Source organism: Canis lupus, chromosome 7 (assembly GCF_048164855.1).
Source record: "Canis lupus baileyi chromosome 7, mCanLup2.hap1, whole genome shotgun sequence".
Lineage (NCBI taxonomy): Eukaryota > Metazoa > Chordata > Mammalia > Carnivora > Canidae > Canis > Canis lupus.
This window is the reverse complement of record NC_132844.1, coordinates 25,710,447-25,735,875: the sequence shown is the minus strand read 5'-3', so window position 1 is coordinate 25,735,875 and position 25,429 is coordinate 25,710,447. Positions and strand designations below refer to the sequence as shown.

The window sequence follows — 25,429 nt, the reverse complement described above, 5'->3', positions numbered from 1 at the left end:
AGTAAGTAAACAATTAATAAGTGGTAAGTGACCTTTTTGCCCAGGGAATTAATCTGTCCTGACAAAAGAGCTATTTGCCCAGAGGAACAGCTATTCAATTGATAAATTGGTTTTTAAGAATTTCCTAAATATTTTATTGGTTTATAGCTTTATCCTCTATAGGGTGACCAATTTTTCCTAGTTTGTCAGGCATGGAGGATGGTTCTTGGGATGCAGACTTTCCATTTTAAAACAAGGACAATGACAACTTACTATGTGATTTTAAAAATCAGGCTTATTAATTTGGAGTGCTGACTAAAGGAAAGTAATTTTTCCTTTAAGATACTTTGATGTTTCCCAGTTTTATTGCCATGACACCAAAACATCACATTTATAGATAACCTGAAAAAAAATTAAGTTCTCTCCTTTGCTGGCCTAAAAGAAATCACTTCTTTAAATAAACCATTTAAAAGAAAGTGTGGGAAGGGAGGGAGGGAGGAAGGGAGGAAAGAAAGGGAAGGGAACGGAAGGAAAAAGAGAAGAGAAAGTGTGATTGGCTGAATAATGATTCCCCTGTCCCATCCCACCCCCAGAGATGTTCAGATCCTAATTCCTAGAACCTATGAACATGTTACCTTATATGGCAGAAAGGACTTTGCAGATGTGATCAAGATAGGGATTTTGAGATGAGAAATTATCCTTTATTATCCATATGGGCCTTATATAGTCACAGAGGTCCTTGTAAGAAGGAGGCCGAAGATCAGAGGAAGAAGTAAAGTCACCATGCATACAGGGATAGAAAAGACTAGCTACATGATGTGAGGCCATGAGCCAAGGAATTTGAATGGCCTCAAGAAGGTGAAAAAGGCAAGGAAAAACTCTCCCCTAAATCCTCCAGGAGGAACCAGCCCTGCTAACACCTTAATTTTAGCCTCATAAGACTCATTTTGGATTTTTGACCTCCAGAACTTCAAGAGAATAAATTTGCGTGGTCTTAAATCACTAAATGTATGGTAATTTGTTATAGCAGCAAAAGGAAACTAGTACAGAGTATCTAGGATATGAATGGCTGTACCATGCTCCTTTTGTCATTATTTCTAGTTGCTTTTATGAGCAAAGCTTGTCTTACCTAGCAACAGTTGCTAAGTAAGTTAACAATTTAATGCTAGAGTCTGGAAGAGAGCTACTGCTTAAATCTTCCCAAATCCAGTGCCTGTACCTTATATGGCAAAGGCTTTCCATACCATTCTTTGCCATTAGGCACATAATCACTACCTAATCATGGCAAATCATTTCATTCTTATCAGCTTCTAATGTTCTAAAACCTGGAATCGCTTCCAGCTTTCTTAAACTTCTGGCTTTTCTTACAACTTTTTTTTTTTTTGGTAGCATAAGAGTATTTTAACTGCACATAGTAAAAGACATCTAAAATTCAATTATGATCAGAAATCCGAATTACACAAGCTTTGTTTGCTGTGCTGTCTGTAATAAAATAATTCCACCTGCCCCTTTTGGGGAAACCTTCAAACGGATCCATGAATACAAGCCATTTAAGACACGCTTTTACACTCACAAAGATATACTGGGTAAGTGAATGTTCTTTTCCTTTGTTCTAGTATTTGACAGCATATTGTGTCATTCTTTCTGCTATGTAGACTTTTCTCTTCTGATCAAAGTTGCTTATCTTGCCAGAAGTATCTCTTTGGCATGAGAAGAATATAGGTTGAAATCTTGCTTCTCCTCTGACCAGTTATTGTGTCTTGGACAGTACACTTAGCCTCTCAATCTGTTTCCTTATAGGGGTGTTAGGGATCCTATATTAAAAAGGGATGCTAATTCCTATTTGTAGGTTGGTTATGAGGTTTTAATGAGCTATTTATTGACACGTAATAGTAAATGGGAGTTTTTTTGCTCTTGCCCATACTTGTGCACCTTCCTTACATACAGGAGAGGAAATACCCCTAAGCAACACCTTAATAAGTGGGTGGCACTATAACCTTTACTAGTAGCTGGTGACATAAATATAGTTAACATGGAGATAACCGGAGACTACTGTCTAAGCAAATCAGCTTGTCATCACAATTTTTTGCTTCTATTCTTATTCCCATCAAAGTTTATAGTCTGACTTGAGCCTTAGGAATGTTTTCCTAAGGACTCTCAAAATACTTCTTTGATCCTCTCTTCTTATAAACTGGTAAACTAGTGATTTGATTTCACTCCTGATTTTTAAAAATATGAGAAGCTAGCTAAAGAATGGAGAGTATTTTGAAAACACTACAGTATAGGGGAGATCAAATTGGAGTTGTCCTCTACAAATATCAGTACCAAAACTGATTTTAACTTTCAGTACATGTTTAGTATGACTTATTAATAATAATATCTAAAATTATTTGACTTTACGTCCATGTCAGTGGTTATCTTTTCTTAAATGTGTGTTTATTGATTGGTTCCTTATGCCTTCTGAGATATCTGAATCTAAACATTAAGTGGACAAATTAAATCTAGTTAGAAATTAATATTTTATATTCAGTGACCTGTATTTATCATTGACTAAGTCAAGAGTCAAAATTCTCTGTTCTTTGTAAGTAAATTCAGAAGCATGTGAGAATGTCTGTAAAAATGTTAAATGAATATTGCATAGGGCAGTAGTCCTCAACCCTAGCAGTGTACACAGCTTTTATTTATTTATTTACTTACTTACTTACTTATTTATTTATTTTAGTAGTCTCCACGCCCAATGTAGAGCCCAGCATGAGGCTTGAACTCACAACCCTGAGGTCAAGACCTGAGCTGAGATCAAGAGTTGACACTTAACCGACTGAGCCACCCAGGTGACCCAGTGCACACAGCTTTTAAAACATTTGTTTTTACTACAAATGTCTAAATACAGAGTCATTGGACTTAATATTAATTCAACACAGACTCCCTAAATCAGAACCTTCAGAATCAGGGTTCAGCATTGTTGGTTTTTATTTTTTTATATTTGTTTCTTATTTTTATTAAAATAATTTTTTAATTTTATTTGGAAATTTTTAATTTTTTAAATTTTTATTTGGAAATTAAGACTCACAAGATTAAAAAACAGAACAGTGTTCCCTTGTACTCCTTCTCCAGTTTCTCTCATTGATATCTTACATAATGCTAGTGTATTGTCAAAACCAGGAAATTGGTATTGGAACAATACTGCTAACTCAGGTACAGACCTTACATGCATTTTTTTTTTGGTGTATAATTTTATGAAATTTATCACATGTATAGGATTATGTAACTATTGCCACAATCAGGACAGAGAACTGTTCTGTCACTACAAAAGAACTCCCTTGTGTTACCCCTTAATACACCTTAGCCTGAACCACTAATCTGTTCATCACTATAATCTTATCCTTTTGAGAATGTTATATAAATGAAATCATACAGTATGTAACTCTTTGAAATTGGCATTTTTTCATTCAGTATAATGCCATTGAGAGATCCATCCAAGTTTTTCTTTGTATTAGTAGTCTTTTCCAACTATTTTTTTTTAAGCTATGCAAGAATCCTGTTGAACAATCAGGGTTGAAAGTAACTAATATAAAATAATGGAATTTAGGCATAAAAAAGAGTAAGAGCAGCCCACAGTTGTATCATATTTTTATGAAGTTCAGGACACTGATGGCCCATGCTTCATCACCTTTCTTCCTAGATCTATCCACGCTTGCTCTCAATGAGTTGGCCTAATTGTTTACTACCGCAGCCAGGCTTACTCTAGCAGCTGGGAAGAGTAGAAGTGGTTCCAGATTGCTCTAAGTGGCTATTACCTCTAGCTTAGAAATCTCAGAGGAAAAAGCCATGTTCTCCTTACATCATCATATATAATCCTGGAGAATGGGTACAATATGATGGGCCAAACAGATTGGTTGCTAGGAGTTGTAGTCCCCTCAGAACGACCCGAGGTAAGAGAGGAATATTCTTGAGAGAAATGGGTCCTGAGGGAGTGCAGAGACATTGGGCAAACACGTATGTCCACAGTGGCTTATCTGTGCTTATCACCAAGCTGGGCATCAAGAGAGAGACACTGTAATATAAGATATGCTTTATAATTTTTGGAAGCTGATCATCAAGACCTAATCACATGAAAAGTTAACAATTCAACAAATCTAAGATGTGAGAAATAAATAGAATGAAGAGTAGTATAAGAGATTGGGGCAGAGATCCCTCTGTGTGTGCCTTGAGCAATGAAAAGGCTTATCACCTGCACACAGGTCCTGAGCCACCTAACAGTCTGCTCTGGCAGGCCAAGATGGAGCTTGGCTGCAGGTCTAGCTCTGTCCCTAGCTGTCTGGTACTGTGTGGTCCTCTAACCTCTTTAGCCTTTTATTTTCTTGTCCAAATAGGGAGGCTATTATGGGAATATTATCATGTGGAAATTAAATGAGATTATTGACCAAGAAGTACTAAACAGCTATCCCTTTACTCACTCCACAACTGAGGCAGCCAAACTATGAAGACCTACCCATGGAGAAAGAGAGGCATGTAACAGAGTGAAGAGAACATTCTGCTACCACTTTACTGAGGGAGGTAATACCCGCACTCAGGGGCAGGGAGAGAGGAGCAGGATGATGTGCTAATAGCACTTGAATATTCTCTTACTGTTTTGCTCTGAGACCACAAAATGTGCTCTTTTCTGCCACTTTACTTCCCCAGTTGCTTATTGTGTGGCCTGAGTGTGATGAAGGGAACAGACTGTCTCCAGACCTGGTGGTGCTGTGAGCTTCTTCCTCATTAATTAGGGAAAGACCTACCCTTTTCATCGGTATCTTTAAAGAAAAGATTGACATCTGAAAGAGTATATCTTTTAGAGAACACTAATAAGTAACTAGGTGATAGTGAAAAAAGAAAAAACAGTCTGTGGACACATGTGATTGTTTTTCCCCAAATACACAGATATCGGGGCAGATATTCTGGATAAAGAAGAGCAATTTCAAGAGGCAGTACTCAAAGAACGTATTGCAAAAGCAGAAGCTGATGTGTGGGTTCAGGTAAAAGAAGTTGGATATCAACCTAAATGCATCTTTACAGTTCTTTCACTTTTTGGATTTGTCCAAAACAATAAGCAGAACTGGCTTCGAATCCTGGGTATCTGTGGGACCTTGGGCAAGTTCTTCAACTCTGCAGTCTCAGCTTCTTTGATGTAAAAGAGGAAAAATAGTATTCTATAGGATTATTGAAAGAATTCAGTAAAATAATGTGTCTGATACACAGGAGGTGTTTAGTGAGCAGCAGACACCATTAGGAGCTTCCTTCTAAATTGCCCCTCTGTATGGAAGACTCCTGCTCCCTTTATTCTCATTGGATTAGAACTTAAACAAACCAAAAAACATGACATCCTTGTTGGCAATTGCTTATTATTGCTTACTATTTAATATGTAGACCATCCATTTATGTGGTATATAACACCCCTGACCAAGTTCCTGTTTTTTCCAAATGCTACCTTATGGCCTGCTTTCCTTGCTCCTTTTTCTCCAAAGTCTTTAATACCTTGTCCCTATGACTGCTGAGGGCTATAGAGGCAATTTGAGGGTGTTGGGGCTCACAGTCAGATCCCAGACACTTAACTGAACAAAATATCAATCCTCTAGCCCCTACTTCTTGCAGTCATAGGTAAAATAATACAAACAACTTCCTAAAGAGAATTAATGCTCTGTGAGAGCAGGACAAGCTACAGTGCTTAGAACATTATTTCTCAGTTTCTATATAACACAGACATCATAGCAAAGAGTGTTAGAATTATCCAGCATTAGTGCAGGCACAAACTTGGTATTCAAATACAAAGTGCAAATGCTCCAAGTGTGAAGGGTAATATGAATAAAAGTCATAGTAGTCCTCTCTGTTCATCAATAATAGGAAAATTCAAATCAATTGCAAACTATTAACTATATACCTTAGTACAAAGCAATGCCTTTATGAATAACCTACCATTTGAATGTCAGCATATCTAATGATCTGGGCATTCTCTTCAAATAAAATAATAAAATCTCTTTCTGAACACCTGATGCAGGAGGCCAGGGATGGTGCTCAGCCGCCCTTCTCAGCAAGTTCTAGCTTTGTGCATCTTTCCACTTTTCTGTATTTTCCAGATTTTCAGCAATGAGCACACATTACTTTGATAGTCAAGCAAGGAATAAGTGCCAAAGAAAAGACAACCCAGCAGCTTACAGAAAAACTCTCTTTAGCAATTCCCAAAACAGTGATGTTAGCCATCAGTTGGGATGTGTTAGGGCATCTCTGGCTGAGGCAGTCAGTTTGCTGTGGGAGATTTGAGATGGAAACAGAACAAGTAATTAGGGTCCCCATGGCAGTTGCTAATTTTCAGTAAACATGAAAAATTTGTATTAATATAAATTTATACATTAATACATAAACATTAATAAATATGGGCTGTTTCTTTCAAAGGCTGATGAACGTCAAAAACAAGCAATTGAGAAAGCACTTGAGGAAGCAAATGACAAACACAAAATTAATATTCAGATCCTGGAAGAGGAACATCAAAAAGACTTACAGGTTTTCACAACAGCTTATTTGTTGTCTTTTTAAGGGTGCATAGCTCAGTAAAAAGCTCTGGCAAAGGAATAAGAGAAAAAACAAAATATGTAAAACCTCCGTGGGTGTTTCGTGGAGGTTGGTCAAGAGACTCAGGATTTTCACAGAAGAGAGGCAGCAGTGATGGGTGGGTGCAGGAGAATCCCATGGTCTCTGATTGATGAATCCAAACCTTGATGGGGTTTCAAGGCCCAAAGGAGCTACCCCATGTGCCTTACCCACCACATCTCTGGCCCCAGCCCCTTTTCTGTCTCACACAGCCCTTTTTGGGGACCTCAAACCTGAATGCATCCCCTTCCTTCCTACCTCAGGAGTCTTTGCTAGAATGTTCTTTCATCTGTTCAACTTCATCTGTTTTAGCTCAAACATTACTACTCAAAGGAAGCTTTACCTGAGCAGCTCTGCCCTGCCACCACACACTGTCCTCGACACATTGTCCCCTTTTACAGTGGTCCTCACCCATCAGCATTGTAGTTAAATAGATTGTGTGATTACTTGTTGAATTTCTGCCCCCCATGTGACTGTGGCCTCTGATAAGGCCTGTCTCTCTCATTCCCACTTGAGACCCGTGCCCAGTGCAGAGCCTGGACTTAGCCAGTTGTTCAAATTGGGGCTGAATAAAGGAAGTAGTCTGTTTCTTCCTTCTCCTGGACTCTCTGATTGCATCCTCTTCCCTCAATTTGTATTTACTGTGGTGCCAAGAGGGCCCCTGAGCTGTTACTGAAGTATTTCCTGTGGCACCAGAGCTCATAAAATGAGGGGTCCTCTTTTTTTTAAAGATTTTATTTATTTATTCATGAGAGACAAAGAGGGAGAGACACAGGCTGAGGGAGAAGCAGGCTCCCCGCAAAGAGCGTGATGTGGGACACTATCCCAGATCCCAGGATCACACCCTGAGTCAAAGGCAGACCCCCAACCACTAAGCCACCCAGGCATCCTGAGGGGTCTTCTTTCTAACCTGAAACTTGCTCAAGCACACAACTGTCAGTAACTAGCAAACCTGCCAGGCAGAGGTCCAGGAATTCATTATTTAGTTCAGTACCTCAGTCACAAAATCTGATCAAGGGAAAAAAATATAGAACTGTTTTCATATGTCGGCCATGGGAGGGGCAGAACAGGATGTGGTGTGGATGTGACGACTCATGGGCAGAGGCTGGAGAGAAAGTGGCAGAAATTTGGCCCCAGGTTTGGCCTAACTTAATAAGAACGTAACTAATACATAGTTCAGGGACCACTGGCCCATTTTTTCATTGTTTCGGTAATGAGCACCTACCCTATATTATATTGGCATTAGATGGGATTAAATGGGCTGTCCTTGTCCTCAGGAAATTTGTTGACAGGAAAGGGAGCTCTGCCCCAAGGTTCCTGAACAGTAGTAGGATCCTCTCTGCTTGGCTCCACTGGCCATGGGTCCTGAGAAGTTGGCTGCAGTGGTTCACTCCCATTCCCTATTTTAGTTTATAGCATGTCTAGGTGGACCTCATATTCAGTTGGCATCTTCTGGTATGGCCATTAAGAATTTAAATACTTCTCTATCAGTTATTAGATAACCACTCCCCAATCACTGGGCTTCTCCCCCAGACTCTAAGGCCTCCTCCAATCCAGTAAGGGTCAACCCTTTAAATTAGTGAGGAACTCCAGGACCTTGCTCCAATGCTGCAGCCAGAGGATATACATACACATTTTAAATATCGCTCCTGGAGTTAGGTTGTGAAAATGCAAGGATAATTTAGCCTGTTTCAAGGAGCTCACATTGATTGTACCCCGGATAGTCTTTGGGTGGAGTTGATACACTTAGGTGCTAACATAGAAAAAGCCTAAGAAAATGTAAAGGGGAAAAGTTAGAAGGAGGTTGACCTTTCTAAAATATTTGTCTAGGGTTTGGGAATTTACATTTATACTGCCATCTCAGGAACATTTTTCAAAAAGACTTTATTTATTTATTTGAGAAAGAGAGTGCACAAGCAGGGTGTGGGGTGGGGGAGGGGGAGGAGCAGAGGGAGAGAGAAAGGGACAAGCAGACTCCCCACTGAGTGCAGAGCCTGTCATGGGACTCAATCCCAGAACCCTGAGATCATGACCTGAACCAAAGTCAGACACTTAACCTACTGAGCCACCAAGACAATTCAGGGACACTTTTAGTATAAGGAAGGAATGATTTGTCTAGGAGGGATGCATAGGATTGTTTCAAGTTAGTATACCCAGACATAGACATCATTATTGCTTTTCAAGGAATGTCTACAAAACAATTGCTTTAGAATCTACTCACCTGGGAGCTTAACATGCAGATTCTCAGGCCTCACCTGACCTACAGAGTCAGGGGCAAGGTTTTTAACCAGCAGTCCATCTGATTCTCACACATGTTACAGTTCAAGATTACCAATATGTAGAGCAGAAAACCAAGCTATTCTGAAACCAAATATTATTAAATTCGGATATGTAGACCTCACCAGGTATTACTCTTTTGTGATATTAAGAATTTGGCATAAGTTGCAGATGCTTACTGTTAAATAAAATTTCTAGACCTTATCCAATGGACAGGTAGTATTTTGAAAAGAGATTTAGATTAACTTTTTCAAATCTAAGAATATTGAAAAGCAACTGATAAAATGGAAGTTAAGGGAAAACTAGAGTAGAAAATATAATGAAGTCTAGAGTGAATTAAAAACTTAAAAATTGTATATATGCATGAGTTCCTGTGCAATTATCACTATTTGGGCTCTGAACTTTCTGACAGCCAGTGCAAAGAGAAAAATGCCATGAATCACCATGTCCATAAGGCAAAAACAGATCAGATACTCAGAGAGGTCCAGATATTCCTACATGTGATAGCTGAGAGAAATTTCTCCTAAGGGAGATATTATGTCATAAATGTCTGTCAAACATCAGCACAGTAAATTTGATGGATTTCATGAGGCTGTTTCTTACAATATCTCAATATATGGGCTGATTTATTCAAAATGCATTTCAGTAAAAGTAATTTAACTGGGAGACTTTCCATTGAATAAGAACACTGCCAAACAGTCAGTCATTGAATTATTTTTGTAACTTTAAAGATATATTCCACATGCTTTGTGAGGCAGTAAAATGATTTTGCGTTTAATATGTCATTACATAAAAGAAGGACTTGGTTTAATTCTTTGAATCCAAGTTCAGAACCCAGACAAAATAAAGGGGTGGGGTGACATTTTTAAATTCTGTGATTCAGATAGAAATATTTTGTGATACTACTTCATCTATCTAAAACTCAAGCATTCAGCAATCTCAATTACTGAGAATACACTTGAAGACCCAGAAATAATTTAAAATATCCCTGAGGAATTTAAATAAAGGCCTCTGACTACAAGACAGCAACTCAGGCTTATTACTCATAGCAGAACTTCTCCATTCCCCACTCAAATATTATTTACACTTACTCAAAAGCCTGAACCCAATAGATGTGGCTGCTCAGTGTCACAAATCCAGAATAAATTAAATGTCAGAAACTAGAAATGATAAAAAGGAGATCACAAACAGTAATGAGAACAGACAGTCCTCAGCATAATAGCATTGAAGAACAAAAAAATTACAAAAATCAGTTATCAGATCTCAAAAAAGCAAAGCAGTCTGGGGTCATTTTTGACAGAGACAAGTAGCCCCATAACTTGAACAATTAACTAAAGTGTGACATAGAATATTTAGCTCAATACAACCATTCTGTTTTATCTACCAGCCTGGATCACCAAGAAAGGTCAAAGTATGTTCGCTCTACTCTTTTTATGAAGTAAGATAAATGTTAAAGACATTTATAAATATTTCCATTCGAAATGTTTTATTGTCAAAAAGCTCTAGTCCTCTAAGGACAAAGCCTCTGTAGTATGGAAAACCTAGCTGGCATTTCTAAATAGCCAGTGTTTTCCTTAAAATTTCTTTCTAAATACATGACCTGCAGCCACTCTGGAGAGATTCTTTAAGTTGTTTTCTCTTGTTTTATTCCTTTTTAAAAATTTTCACCTTTGGAGTAGCTGAAGTGAGAAATTGAAAACTTGCTTCCTCTTGAAAAAAACTGAAGCCTAGGCAGTCCGGGTGGCTTGGCGGTTTAGTGCCACCTTCAGCTCAGGGCATGATCCTGGAGATCCAGAATCCAGTCCCACATCAGGCTCCCTGCATGGAGCCTGCTTCTCCCTCTGCCTATGTCTCTGCTTCTCTCTCTCTGTGTGTCTCTCATGAATAAACAAATAAAATCTTAAAAAAAAAAAAAAACAACCTGAACCCTAACGAATATTTTAATAGCTGAAACACTTGTCTAAAAAGCTAAAGTGGTTTTAGTTTCCCTTGAGACATAGAGTTCAAAAGAAAGAAAGAGAGAGAAAAGCAAGCAGACATGCTCATTGTAATTAAATTGTACAGGATTTCTGGAATGAAAATAAATCGATGAATCTCTTGAAAGACCCTAGCATCACAGCCAGCAATGAAGCAAGAAACTGGCATTGAGAATTCTGTTTCTGTTCCTAGTTCTTCCACTGACTCACTATGTAAAATAACTTATTTCTTTATACTATCTTGTTATCCCTTAAATCGAGATAAAAATTTACCTTTAAATGAAAATTTTGAAACTTTAGACAGAATTCACAGCTCCTTTCTTGCATTTCTACTAAAACATTCATTGCATGATTAAGTTGCTGGTTTCTTCCACTAGACTTCCACTGGACAGTGAGTCTTTGAGGAGGAGGATTCCTGCCTTCTTGTGTTTGTAGTACGTGGGCCTAGCACAGTGCCTGGCACACGGCAGAGTTGGTAGACATTTCCAAAATGGTTACAGGATTTTCCTTGAGCATCTGTTTTTCTTGAGTCCCAATTTGACTAGTGCTTCCTCTCTTTACTTGGCCGAAGTCATCCTCCACAGGTCCTTCTACCCTGAAGCAATGGAGCACTTGTTCCTGTCCCCTTGGTGAACGAGAAAGAGTTCCTCAATGCTAATGAGCTGAAATGCTCAAATGGCAAGAGATCTGGCAGACGAGCTTCTGTAACCACAGTTATGGGCAACTATTACCTGCTTGAACTTCAGGTTCCCTTCTACCCAGGAGACACTCAGGGGGCATAGTCATTATTTCTGTCATTTTCCAGGATTGACTTTGTAAAGGAGAATCATATTATGTATCTCTAATTATGTATAAATATACTATGATATTATAGAATATGTGGACAATCAACGAATAAAAAGACCTATTTTCCCATTCAGCATTTTGGGAATATTCCAATATTACCTATATGAATATTTACGTTCTATAGTTTGCAACATTTCTGGCATTAGCATCATATAAATGAAGTTTTCCATATTATATACACTATTTTATTTTTAAAAAGATTTTATTTATTCACGAGACACATAGAGAGGCAGAGGCAGAGGGAGAAGCAGGTTCCCTGCAGGGAGCCTGATGTGGGACTCGATCCCAGGACCCCAGGATCATGCCCTGAGCTGAAGGCAGATGCTCAACCACTGAGCCACCCAGGTGCCCCTATTTTATTTTATTTTTTTAGAGAGAGCACAAGTGGGGGCAGAGGGGCAGAGAGAGAGAGAGTCTTAAGCAAGCTGCATGCCCAGTGTGGAGCCCAAGGCAGGGTTCGATCTCATGACCCTGAGTTCATGACCTGAACTGAAGTCAAGAGTCAGACACTTCACTGACTGAGCCAACCAGGCACTCCCACACTCTTCTTTTAAGTCATCAGTGTTCACAGCTGCACATTCCACTGGGTTGATGAACTGATTCTAATAACCTCCTAGTGTGTATTTTTAAACATCAAAATTTTAACATCTAAACCTCTTTAACTATTGCTTAAGGAATTGGCAGCCAAAACCAAGATAGAGGTGCACCAAAACATGGAAGATGAACTGCAGAGAGAACACTTGGCTGCAGAACAACGCATGATGCATAGAATCCAGAGGATTATGATGGAGTGCCACAGGGAAAAGGTCCAGGCTGTGGAGAAGGCCAGGGCTGAAGAAAGACAGATGGCCCAAGAAGCAATCCAGGCCCAGAAAAGGTATTCCAGAGAACACATTTGCAAATGAGTATCTTACTCTGGCCAAATCAACTTGGAGAAAGGGATAAGGTTGAGGCACATAGATAGGTATTTCCCAGGTTCTGTGTTTTTACATTTTTATTATGGATTATATCAAACATAGAGAACAGTATATAACATTGTAGAATGTGTGTATATGTGTGTGTGTGGTTTAAAGAAAAACAGCACAAATATTGAAGGACCTACCACTCATCTGAAGAGATTGAAGATTGCGGGGCAGCCCTGGTGGCTCAGCAGTTTAGCGCTACCTTCAGCCCAGGATGGGATCCTGGAGACCTGGGATCGAGTCCCATGTCAGGCTCCCTGCATGGGGCCTGTTTCTCCCTCTGCCTGTGTCTCTGCCTCTCTCTTTCTCTATGTCTCTCATGCATAAATAAATAAAATCTTTATTAAAAAAAATAAAATTGCTACCACTTCTGACACTCCCATGTTTTTTTCCTCAATCACATTTTCTTCCTCTCACCCCTCTCAAGACATAATACCATCCTAAATAATGTGTTTTGCATTCTGTATCTCCAGTTTTAAGAGGCTGAGGAGAGGAATCAAGAAACATTTCCGCATAAACACATAAAAGTCAATCTTCACATCCACTAACCAATATGATACACCAGCATGGATGTGTTACTTCTTGGTCATTTCCTTATTATACAAGTTATATATGCTGTAAATTGATACTTTGGAAATACGTAGGGCAAAACTTGCTAAATCCTGACTCATTGCTTTCCTACCCTCCCTATCTCCCATGGATTTTAATTTTATTTATTTTTATTTTTTAAAGATTTTATTTATTAATAAGAGTCACACAGAGAGAGGCAGAGACACACTGGCAGAGGGAGAAGTAGGCTTCCCGCAAGGAGCCCGATGTGGGACTCAATCCCAGGACCAGGATCACACCCTGAGCGAAAGGCAGATGCTCAATTGCTGAGCCACCCAGGCATCCCAAATTTTCATTTTGAATAATGGGGTCTATGTCCTTCCATGCCCTTTTGACATAATTACAACTTTATATTTATACATAATCACAAATAATGCCTACATAAATTAGATCACTTTTTTTTTTTTTAAAGAATACTGAAGTAACCACTTTTATGTATGCAACGAACATTTGATGGAGTTGACCGATTTTAATAGGACAGCAGTCAGGATCCCTAGTGATTATTGGGACCAAAAGAAAAAGCACAGTTTCCAGGGGTTAAGTGATCTGTCCGAGGCCATATAGCTGCAGCAACAGAACCAAGACTGAAACCTCTGTTTGGCCTTTTAGTCCAGGACTTGTTTCTTTTGTTTTGCTCTTTGGCTTTAGGAATGAATCTATTTGTATGTATTTAATGGGTAAAATCTTCTTTGTTAGAACTGTTTAGAACAGGGCCAAGGGCCAAATCCCTAGGATTCTTATTTTGCAGATAAGGAAGAGTGAGGGCTGCAGCTGTGACTGTTTAGGTGGTACCTTCCTTCATGCATGGGCGATAAATCATTGTTGAGACAGAGAAGTAAGGTGAAAGAGGATTCTGGGAGAAAGGGAAGGTGGTAACTCCCAAATGAGTTGTGGTGCAATGCAGTGAAAGAGGTATCCTCCTCTACCTTCTCCCCACCTTCCATCTACAGGAACACTGCCTCTCCTGTGGGAGCTTCTGGGTCTACTCCTCACACACCTGCAATATCTACTCCTTCCCTCACTCTGCTGCTTTCACCATACTCGCCACCTCTGGCCCTTTCCTCTGTGAGGTTTGAGTAGAAGATTTTCAATGGCTGCCTTTTATTAAATCAGTTGCCTTTTATTAAATTAGGGAACTCTCATGTCTCTTGTTGAAGGATAGCCAACTAGAATGTCCATTTTGTTCATTGATGTATTCCAAATGCCTGGAAGAAAGCCTGGCACATGGTATGCATGTGCTAAATATTTATTAAACAAAGGTTCGAATGTGTTCCAATTAGCTGAACCCACTCTGCAGCACATCAGATCTTATTTCTAGTCATTGCTGAATTCCAGTGTTTTGGTTTTTCTCGTTTTGTTTTTTTAAAGATTTTATCTATTTATTCATGAGAGAGACAGAGAGAGAGGCAGAGACACAGGCAAAGGAAGAAGCAGCCTCCTCACAGGGAGCCCGATTTGGGTCTATCCCAGGACCCCGGGATCACACCCTGAGCCAAAGGCAGATGCTCAACTGCTGAGCCACCCAGGCATCCCTGGATCCCAGTGTTCTTTAGAGCATTAGCAGAAACTAATATAGGGAGAAGGACCACTGCTTAGAATTTGGCTATAGCTCTTTTATTTGGCTATAAGCTTCCACTGAAAAATTAAGGATTCAGAACATTTATGTATTATGACAAATACATTAAATTCACAGAAAATTTTTTTGTGGACTGGAGTAATTAGATTCTAAATAGATTAGGAGATACTGTACTCTTTCTCTGGAAGGAAGGAAGGGAAAAAGGGAGGGAGGTAGGAAAGGAGGGAGGGAGGGAGGGAAGGAGGGAGGGAGGGAGAAGTAAGAAGGCAAGTTTTGTTTGGAAAGGTTCTAAATGTTTTCTAGCCCAAGACAAAGCATGAATGAAGTGACTCTTCAGGAATGTTAGTGTTCATGGCTATAATTCCTAATGATAGCTACCCTTTATTTAATACCCAGCATATGCAACGCCCTTTGTGTGCTTCTCACTGAATTCTCATGTCCCTTCCCAAGGGATACTACCATCCTCCATATCTTCAGATGAAGTCCCTGAGTCTTAAGAGAGAAACAGAGCAACCTGCCAAAGGCCGTGTAGAAAAGAGGTGACAGAGCCAGATGTGAACCCTGGTCTACACCACACCAAAGCTTATGACCTTCCAATACATTACCCTGCTCATTTCACCAGAGCTTATAAAGTGTCTTCTATGGATGTGGGCCTGAGTTCTGGTACAAGGAAATAAGGGTGTTTACTCAACATGTGAAATAACTAAAGCATGACAGCCCCATACACCAAGGCTAGATGAATGGGTACAAAGAACACATAAGTGCTGGGAAAGTCCTGAAAAGATGAAGCAACAAGTTTGTGTGCTATGTGGTGAGGTAGGTTTGTTGGAGGCAGTTAGTCTTGGATTGAGCCTTAGAAGGAAGGTGGTCCCATTTGTGAAAGACTGGCAAGAGTGAGAAAGCATGAACAACATGAGGGGAAGGTGGATAGTGTAGTGAGGCAGAACCAGGGGAAGGTGAAAAATATGAATAACCCTAAGATATAGATGTGCCACTAACAGGTGGCCTCTGAAGATGCCCCCCCACCAAACCTGTATAATGTCTGTCGCCTCTGTTTGGGGGTATCACTAATCCTCCTGCAAGATCAGGGTGTGGTAGTTTCACAGAAAATCAAAATGTATTTTCTTTAAAACACAGTGGTCATAACTGATTAAAATACTGCTAACAGTCCCATAGTTCAAATGAAATAAATGGATTAAGGGCAGCCCGGGTGGCTCAGCGGTTTAGCGGCACCTTCAGCCCAGGGTGTGATCCTGGAGTCCCAGGATCGAGTCCTGCATCAGGCTCCCTGCGTGAAGCCTGCTTCTCCTTCTGCCTGTGTTTCTGCCTGTTTCTCTCTCTCATGAGTAAATAAATAAAATCTTTAAAAAAGGGATTAATAGTTTATTGTGGGCTCATCAGGAAAATGCTCAATATCACTCTGAACATTGGATGTACAAATGAATTTTGGGAATAAATCCCTTTATAATTTAGGAATTGAAGAAATGGAGAAATGAAGTATGGTTCTTACTGCCTTGAGAGCTAGGACTTTTACTGATGGACATAGAAAGGAGGTTGAAAAGTGTGCTCTTAGCAGCCTATATGGGGAAAATGAAAAATTCAGTTAATAGGTAGAAGAGAATGAAGAGCCAGATATTATTCTTTCAACCTGTGAGCAATGTATCTTGTACCATTTCAACCAAAAGCAGTGAGAGAGAGCTAAGAGAGTCCCTAAAGAGCAAAGCACAAATCAGTTGCTAGTATGGTTTTTCCATGCTTTTTTTCCCCGAAGAGTCTAATAAGGTTGGATTATTATATATCAGATTCAATTTGTATTTAGTAGTCTATTTTTCTTCTCTGAGAACCCATTTTATAAAATATCAGACTGAATCCAGTAGATATATATGGACACACACTAAAATTATTAAAAAATAGTTCCATTTCTGGCCACCACTACATGTAAATATGGTTTGTAATTTTGAAATCCCAAGATTAGAGCCTTATAAAGTGAGAGATGCAGAGAGACCTCACCACTTACAGAAAAAAGCATGAATATTCACATAGTGTCAGAAGAGGCATTGGAAGTCATCAAATTGAACCTGACATTCCTTCTGCTAGATGCCTGCCAGGTGTTGGTGAGCCTCCTAGGTACTTCTGTTTCAGGTATTTTACAACTGGTTGAAAGGCTTGGTTAAAATGCTGAATGCCTCTACTTGTCAAGTGGATCCAAATGTGCTGAGTCTCATCCTCACATCCACCCTTGGCTTCCAGCTCTGCCTCCCTGCTATGCATAGTGATCCTTCAGATACTTGAGGAGAGAGAAAAAATGTCTAAGCTTTCATTTGGAGAAAAGAAAAAAAACACAAACTACTAAACCATATGATGTGATTTCTAGGCTATCTTTTGAGAAAAAAAATTATCATGGGTAACTTGTATAAATCAAAAAATATTTTAGATATACCACAAGAATTGACTATTTTTTTATGATCAATATTTTGTGTATAGTAAGAATCCTTTTTAAGTATGAATTATTTCAGGCTTTATAATGCTCTACTCTAGCTGTTTTTAAATTGGTGCTATTTGGCATAAAAAAATGTATTGGAGAGAACTACATCTATATTACCCACTTGTCTGCCCATTTATTGGTTACCTGTTGTATACATACCAGGCACCATGCCAGACAGGGAAGATAGAAGGATGAATGGGCACTCCAGGCCATCTCTCCATGCCCTGCACCCACTTTCCTCCAGTCTTCAATTCCATGATTTCAAGGAAATTATCAGAATAAAGATCAGCGATACTCTAACCTAACCAAAGAGAGTGAATCCCAAAGGGTCAAAAATGCAGGCTCTAATGCAGGCTGGGAGGAGTTGAAAAGGACATTCCAAAAAATACCAGATCTTTTTAGTGAGAACCCATCTTGAGAGTAAGGAGTTTTAAAGGGGGCTGTTATGGAGGGTGGGAGCATGAGTCATCTAAGATGAACTTTATTTGAGCAGTTTTACCTAGGGTCAGCTCTGGTGGAGCCTTCTAGTTGGCCCCATAGATGAACACATCCTCTTTGTGGGCCAAGAAAAAGCCAGGCCAACCAGGCAGGAAGTTCACATCTGCATGTGACAAGGTGGTGGTTCCAGAAGGAGCACCACTTCCTCCATGAGGATTTGGGGCTGACTCGAAGCTTCCTTCCAATTCCTTCTGATCAAAGCCTCAGGGTCCCTGCTCACCACCTTCACAATCTCTCCAATATCCTAAACATTCTATAAAACATCAGACTAAATCTTCAGGGTATGTGTAGAGGCTGGTTCCCAGCTCTAGCCACTGATAGCACTTCCATTCTCCTGTGACCAAGGCTGAGAACCAGGAAGTCGGTCTTTTTTTTTTTTTTTTAAGATAGATGAAGTTTATTTAGTTAAATCTTTTTATTCATATCAGATAATTGATTAAAATGCAGAAGTCATAAGTGTGCAGCTCTGTGAATTATCAAGTAATGGACATACTTTTAAAACACTATGGAGGTCTAGAAATAGAATATTAAAGAATACCCTTGAGTCCCTGTTCATACTCCTCACAATCATTACCTTTTTTTTCAGTTCTTCACATATGTGATAGGAGGCCAAAGGTAGTCACTCTCCTGACTTCTAAATCCATAGATTAGTTTTGCCTTTTTTTGAACTTTGCATAAATGGGCTCAGTAGATGTGTAATCTTGTTTATAGGGCTTCTTCTGCATAACAGTGTTTATGAGATTCATTTGTTTTTTCATGTCACTATAGTTCGTTATTGAACATTATTCCATAATATAAATATACCACAATTTACTGTCTGTGTTATTTATTTATTTTATCTACATTATTGATGGACAGTTGGGTTGTTTCTTTTTTTTCTTTTTTTCTTTTTTCTTTCTTTCTTTTTTTTTTTTTTTTTTTTTTTGCTTGTCCTGAGGGCATCCCCAACATGGCACTGAGAAAGGAAGTTGGTCTTGATTCCTTTTCTTTCTGCCTCTCCTTTATCCTAGCCAACACAAACTCTGGCACTTACGGCTTTGTAATATTTCTTGGACTTACCCCTTCTCTCCCTTTTCCTACTCCTTTCTTTTTCATCATTAATTCAGACCCTAATCATTGCACACCCAGAATGTTGCAAAATAGTAACTATTCGTCTATCTACATCACCCCTTTACTATTCAGTTTAGCCACTATTACTGGAATAACAATTCTAAAATGTTACTTTCCTTGCGTTGTCCTCCCAATAAAAACTTTATAATGACCTGTTATGCTATTGCAGCAGATAGTGGTTAGGGCAAGAGCTCTCCCACTTGCTCAGTTGTGTCTCTGAACAATAACTAAATCTCCCTAAGCCTCAATTTCCTCACCTGTTACATGGGAATAATAACAAATAATAAATAAAAATTGTACCATCTTCAGTGAGCTATTGTGAAAATTAAATGAGATGTAATGCATGTAAAATTCTTAGCACAGTCCCTGGGACACAGTAAATACTCAGTAAATGTTAATCCTTATTGTTAGTCATAGGTATAGCATGATTGGTGGGAAAAGGAAGGAAATATTACATAGTAGCAACAAGAGGCTAAGGACAACTGATGTTTACCTCATGATTGGGGAAGTCTGTCACATTTGAAAGTCAAGTTGAAAAAACTGGAGACAATGAGAGTATTGCATCTTGGAGGATAGAAGTTAGAAGATAGAGCAGGGGCTAAGTCTTAGGAAGATTGTATTAGACCCAGAGGCAGAGGAGAAGGATTTTCAGGAACAGTCTTACATATTTGAATCAGCATTTGTAAGTTATTGAATTCTGAAATCTTGGGAGGTTCTACTCAAACTAGGTTGAGCAAAGACATCTACCAAAAGTGGCTAAAAGCTTGTGACCTGGACTTAGACCACCTGGGTTGCTCATTTGGCCACTTGTACTGATTAAGTGAAACAGGGCAAGTCACCTGATTATTGTGAGCCTCAGTCTCCTCATCAGTGAAATAGGCAGAATAATAGACCCACTTCATGGAGTCATTTTGAGGAAACATTGAGCTCTAATTTATGAATGGGATGCTCATCCACTTACATGCCTGGGACGTGGTAAGAATTCAAAACAGTTGGCTGGTATAAATTATAATTATATACAATACAACCAGAGGTCTGTGAACCCATTCAGCAGTGGTTCTCCAGGTGTGGTCCAAGGAAAGCTCAGTATCCCTGAGACCCTTTCAGGGAGTCCCTGAGGTCAAAGCTATTTTCTTAATAATACAAAGATATTATTTGCCTTTTCACTTTCATTATCTCACAGGTACAGAGTGACATTTTCCAGGGTTTTATGATGTGTGATGTCACAACATATTGAAACAATGTGAAAAATCCACCTTTTTTTTTTTATTAAGCCAAGCAAGTAAAGAGTTTTGCAAAAAATGTGAAATTATGCCACTTTTCTCACCAAAGTTTTTTAATTTGGAAAATGTATCTTTGACAAAAGGTAAATTAATTACATTTAACATTTAAGAGGTTTAATCATACCTTACATAAATGTATAAATAATTTTTAAATGTCTCGCTTTTAATTCTAACACTGCCAGTGTCACTAGATATAACCAAAAAACCCACAAAAGTTGTTTGGGTTCCTTGGTCATTTTAAGAGTGAAAAGGGGTTTTGAGACCAAAAGGTTTGAGGTGGCTATCCTAGAGTATTGTTCAGATAAAAGTTAGGTACAGTTTCCTTCTTTCTGGCTGAGGGGAATAGCTGGATTGATACACAGAAATACTTTCTCTAGGGGTTTAAAATTTTGACCCTACTTCTTCATTTTTAATTGCATTGCATTCATAGCTTTCTGGCTACAGAGGATTCAGGTCCCTAAAATTACCATCAGACACTAGCCCCCAGTAGGGAAGTCAGTGGGCAATCTCCCTGCTGGAAAAATACTTTTGGATTGTTAACAGCTAATGCATCTGAAAGCTCATCTCTACTCCCCTGTCTCAGACTGATGGCTCATCTAAACAATGCAAAAATTTCTCATATATCTGAGGCAAAAAAACAACATCATTTTGTTTTTAGTGGCTAACTCATCTAACTTATAAATCCGTGTCTTTTGTAGACTAGCCACGGAGGAAATTTTGAATACTGGTATAACAGCTATGAAGGATCAGAAGAAGAGTATGACCCAGATAATAAAAGAAAAAGAACATGAAATGAACATTTACTATTGCATGACTCAGAGACAGAAGCAAGAAGAAGTTCAGGAAGTACTTCAAGAAGCAGAGAAGACACATCAGGCCACGCTTGGAAATGTGATGGATAAACTGGTTAACACTCAGGGGGAGCTGCTGTCCATAGCAAAACAACTAGGCATTATGACAAACTGGAAAGATTTCCTGGAGGAGGAATTACAGGAAACAAGGGCAGCATTTCAAAAATACATCAATTATACGTTTCCTAAGCTTTCGCCAGGACACGCAGATTTTATACTGCCAGAAAGAAAGAAAACACCTTCCAGTCTTATTATTCAGGAGAATGAAACAACTCCTGATTAAAAGTCTACAACTGAAATTTCACTACAAAAGTCATTGTTCCAAAGACTAAATAAATTAACTCAAAAACTATGTGTTGATCCCCAGTTATGTGCAGGATACTATTGGACTGCAGGCATTTTGATGGAAAATCAAAATATTAAAAATGCACATTCCAGGATACTTTGAGTTCTAAATCTAATTGAGGAGAAAAAACAGTGAGAGGGATCAAAACTAATTAGGAGGGGGAAAGTTTTATTGGAAAAAGTCCAAACAAATTTCTGTAACTGGCTCTATTCATGTTTACATCAGACATGTAACTATTTTAGTATTTGTTGCAATTGAAAGCAAGTAAAGGGATATGTTTTTAGATTGTTCCCATTGTGGAGAGGTATGCTAATTTCCGGTAAAGATTATTATTTCATGACCTGCAATAGCATTGTAGGAAAAAAAGCAATTTCCCTTAAATACAATAAGATAAAGTTTGAATTCTGAGAACCCTATATAAAGCAATTCAGAGAAGACGCGTTTATATTGGCCAGTTGTGAAAGAAAAATATGTCCTCAGAGGTCAGTCTCCTGCTTCAGGGATAGGGAGTTCTCTTCTGTTTATACTCAAGCCCAGGAGCACTCTGAACCCACCTTCATTGGGTTAAAATGCAGAAAACTGTTAAATACCACAATGCTCAGAACCAACACATATCAACATCTACTTAATTAAAATGAAAGAATACCCAGGCCATAAAAACTTCTCCAAAAATTCTATCCAGTCCAATGTTGCCTCCTTTTTTTTTTTTTTTTTTAAGATTTTAATTCTTCATTTGAGAGAGAGAAAGAGAGCATGAGTGGGGGGCAAAGGGAGAAGGAGAGGCAGGCTCCCCACTGAGGAGGGAGCCTGTTGCAGGGCTGTACCCCAGGACCCTGAGATCATGACCTGAGCTGAAGGCAGATGCTTAACTGAGCCACCCAGCGTCCGGCAACATAACATCCTTAAATTATTCATCACCAACTTGTGTTGGTGGCTTTAAAATAAAAACTTGGAAAGCACTTTTCAGTAAATTAAAAAGTACTGTTCTTGAGCAAGCTTTAAGCTGATTTGTTTACATTGACCATTCTTTGATTTCCTAATGGTAAAAGCAGCAATTTGTTTACAATCACATAATGGACTACACTCTCTTCCTTATTTAGCTTCCTGATACTGTGGGACTGAACAATCCCTACTAACTGATTGCCTACGTGCTGGATGTAATAACATCTATATATAGTGCTTTACACTGCTTTTTTATGTATGTTCTCACAACAATCCATGAGAGAGACAGGACAGGGCTTGTTGTTATCCTACACAGTTTATAGATAATAAAATAAAAACTACTATGTACATATTCAGGTATTTATATGTGTGAAGCACTTTAAAAACATTGATATTTGATCCTCACGATGACTTTTGAAAGTAATGATCATTTTCCGCTATTTCCTTTTTTAAAAGATTTTATGTATTCATGTGAGACACACAGAGAGGCAGAGACATAGGCAGAGAGAGAAGCTTCTCTCAGAAACTGTGGGGAGCTTGACGTGGGACTCGATTCCAGGACCCCAAGATCACACCCTGAGTTGAAGGCAGACACTCAACCACTGAGCCACCCAGGTGTCACCATTGTCCCCTATTTATAGGAAGAGAAACCTAGGCTAGAGTAGTTTAAAAAATTTTCCCCAGGCACACAACTAATGACAGAGCTACGGTTCAAAATATTACAAGACACAGGCACATGGATACAGAGAGACCTAAGGTTTTTCAACATCAAGTAGATAATAGCAGCTAACACGTGGGGGCACTAGTGTGTGCCAGGCACACTGAACATGGTACACAAGATAACTAACTCATTCATTTTTCACACCTTGTGGTCTGTGAAAGGTATGAACCAGTAGCACAGTCACAAGTTAAGTCACTTTCTCAAAGTCATGCAGCTTGTAATGGTCACAGCCAGAGAGCATGGGTCTTCGGTCCATGTTTTTAGTCATTATTTTGTTCAGTCTGAACATCAAGGCCTTGGTGCCTGATTGGTACTCTGCAAGTGTATGGCTTTGTGGGTTCTGTGATGAGGACAGGAAGAACATGGTCTGTTCTCTCATGCATCATTTTTGTCTCATATAAGTCAAATGAAGTTGTACCTAAGATTGTGGTATCTGAATTATTGGAGTCCTACCCCAGATTCAAATCTGAGCATATACTGTAGGGCAACAGAGGAGACTGTCTTCTGAAGCGATTCACCTTATGGCCACAGTTAAGCAGGACTCCTTTGGCATCAGTGATATAGTGAGTAACATGAAAAGAAAGCAGGGAATGTATTTTGGGTTTGAAAAAAGGAACCTAGCTACTCAGTCTTCAACCAGATTGGAAGAAATTAAATTATCTGTAGTTTGAGTATTTTCCTTGTTCATACTGCAGTCTTTGTTCTGACCTCAATCCCACCCAACATTTTCCTTAGAGTTTTTAAAGCAATTTGGATCCACCAGAGGACTACCTGCCCACTCCCCAAAGTACTAATCATCGTCATGTCATAGGGGTGATCCTAGGGATTCTATCAGAACAGACTGTCTGATCCCAGGCCCTCACTTGCCACTTACTTTAGAGTCTGAAGTTAACACCAACCCTGGTGCGAGAGTCTTCTTTCATTTCTCTTGTTCTCACTCAGCTTTATCTTTCCCAGGGTCACACTGAACATGTGTGTTCATGTTTGATGTTCGAGGAACATCATCTTTGCACTTACCCAAATCCTTCACTGTGATTTGATCACCTCAACCCATAGTTCTCCCTAGTTTGAATGTTTCCCATAAAATATACCCCTGAGAATTAGAGGTCAACATGGTTGCATAATTTGATCTAAAAAGCAGGAAAGGCTGATAGTAGACTACAAATGAGATGTCACTCATATTTCCAGTGCCACATTCTATGGGACCTCTCAATAGTCTCTTGTTTCTATGGCACTGATAAGGATGATCCTAGTGGATTTTAGAAATGATGTAATGGAAAATATAGCAATGGCCATTTACTGATTATGTGCTGTGCATCAGACAGTGTACTAGGTTCCTTACTAAACCTTGTCTTTTGCAATCTCACAGAAAGCTTGTAAGATACCTATGAGGACCTGCATTTTAAAATGAGGAACCTGAGACTCAGAGAAGCAAAGTCACTTGCTAAAGATCACAGAATTGTTTGACCACAAGTCCATGTGTTTTCCACGATTATAGCACATCAGCCAAATTTAGTACCTATGTAAACACTGAGTGGCTGCCAAAGATGTGTTGCTTTCACAATACATTGTAATTGTAGCAGGGCAATTCCCAATTATTGTGCAGAAACCTGATTGCTCCAGTGGCCATGACTGGGAGCCAAGAATGAAGTGGAGCAGAACTGGACAACTTTCCCCTGAATGTGCTTGATGAGCTCTCCCAGATCCCAAGGTCCAGGGGTGAATTTATGGAGGGGAATACCCAACAGCTCCCTCCCACTGTTCCAAAGTCAAGAAGGACAAGATTCCTTCTGGGGTTCTGAACAGAGATCAATTGCCTGTAGCTCAAAGGTGAGACTCTCTAAGCCAAGTGAAAACTGAAAGTAAGGTATGTTTTTGAATTCTCAGTGGGACCCTTACTCTAAGGCTTTCCAGGGAAACTTGATTGAGACTAAATTGGGCTATTTTCACATGCAAAAAAAGATTCCTTGAGTGAACCAGTTTTTGTTTTTGTTTTTAGCATAACTTGACTTGAGAATAGTTAACTCTCTTGGTATCATTTACTTCGAGTATGATACCTAAAGAGACCATTATAGACCTTAGATACTAAGCACCAGGTAAGTTATTAAAACTGTAAAAATTTTGGAGAATACTTTTTTAAAAAATATTTTATTTGTTTATTTGAGAGAGTGAAAGAGAACATGAGCAGGAAGAGGAGCAGAGGGAGAGGGAGAAGCAGACTCTCCCCTGAGCAAGCTTTGAGACTCAATCCCAGGATTCTGGGATCATCACCAGAGTGAAAGGTAGACACTTAACCAACTGAGCCACCCAGGTGCCCCTTAGAGAATTCTTTTAAGGAGAA

General features: G+C 39.1%; 1 protein-coding gene across 2 annotated transcripts; it reads left to right on the top strand.

Annotated features, from left to right (window-relative positions):
• The first annotated feature begins 1,116 nt into the window (after positions 1-1,116).
• On the top strand, positions 1,117-21,431 carry C7H6orf163 (chromosome 7 C6orf163 homolog). Of its 2 annotated transcripts, XM_072832128.1 has the most exons (5): positions 1,123-1,565; positions 4,903-4,997; positions 6,412-6,519; positions 12,380-12,582; positions 20,927-21,431. In XM_072832128.1, exons 1-5 carry the CDS (start codon positions 1,418-1,420, stop codon positions 21,360-21,362), a joined length of 990 nt encoding a protein of 329 aa, XP_072688229.1. In that variant the 5' UTR covers positions 1,123-1,417; the 3' UTR covers positions 21,363-21,431. The 2 variants fall into 2 exon arrangements, with proteins under 2 accessions (XP_072688230.1, XP_072688229.1); XM_072832129.1 differs by lacking the exon at positions 6,412-6,519 and having other exon boundaries at positions 1,117-1,565.
• Positions 21,432-25,429: the final 3,998 nt, after the last annotated feature.

Coding starts and splice junctions, on each gene's coding strand:
- C7H6orf163 (XM_072832128.1), top strand. CDS start 1,418: ATGATCAGAAATCCGAATTACACAAGCTTTGTTTGCTGTGCTGTCTGT. Junction 1,566..4,902: donor CACTCACAAAGATATACTGG/GTAAGTGAATGT, acceptor CCAAATACACAG/ATATCGGGGCAGATATTCTG. Junction 12,583..20,926: donor GCAATCCAGGCCCAGAAAAG/GTATTCCAGAGA, acceptor TGTCTTTTGTAG/ACTAGCCACGGAGGAAATTT.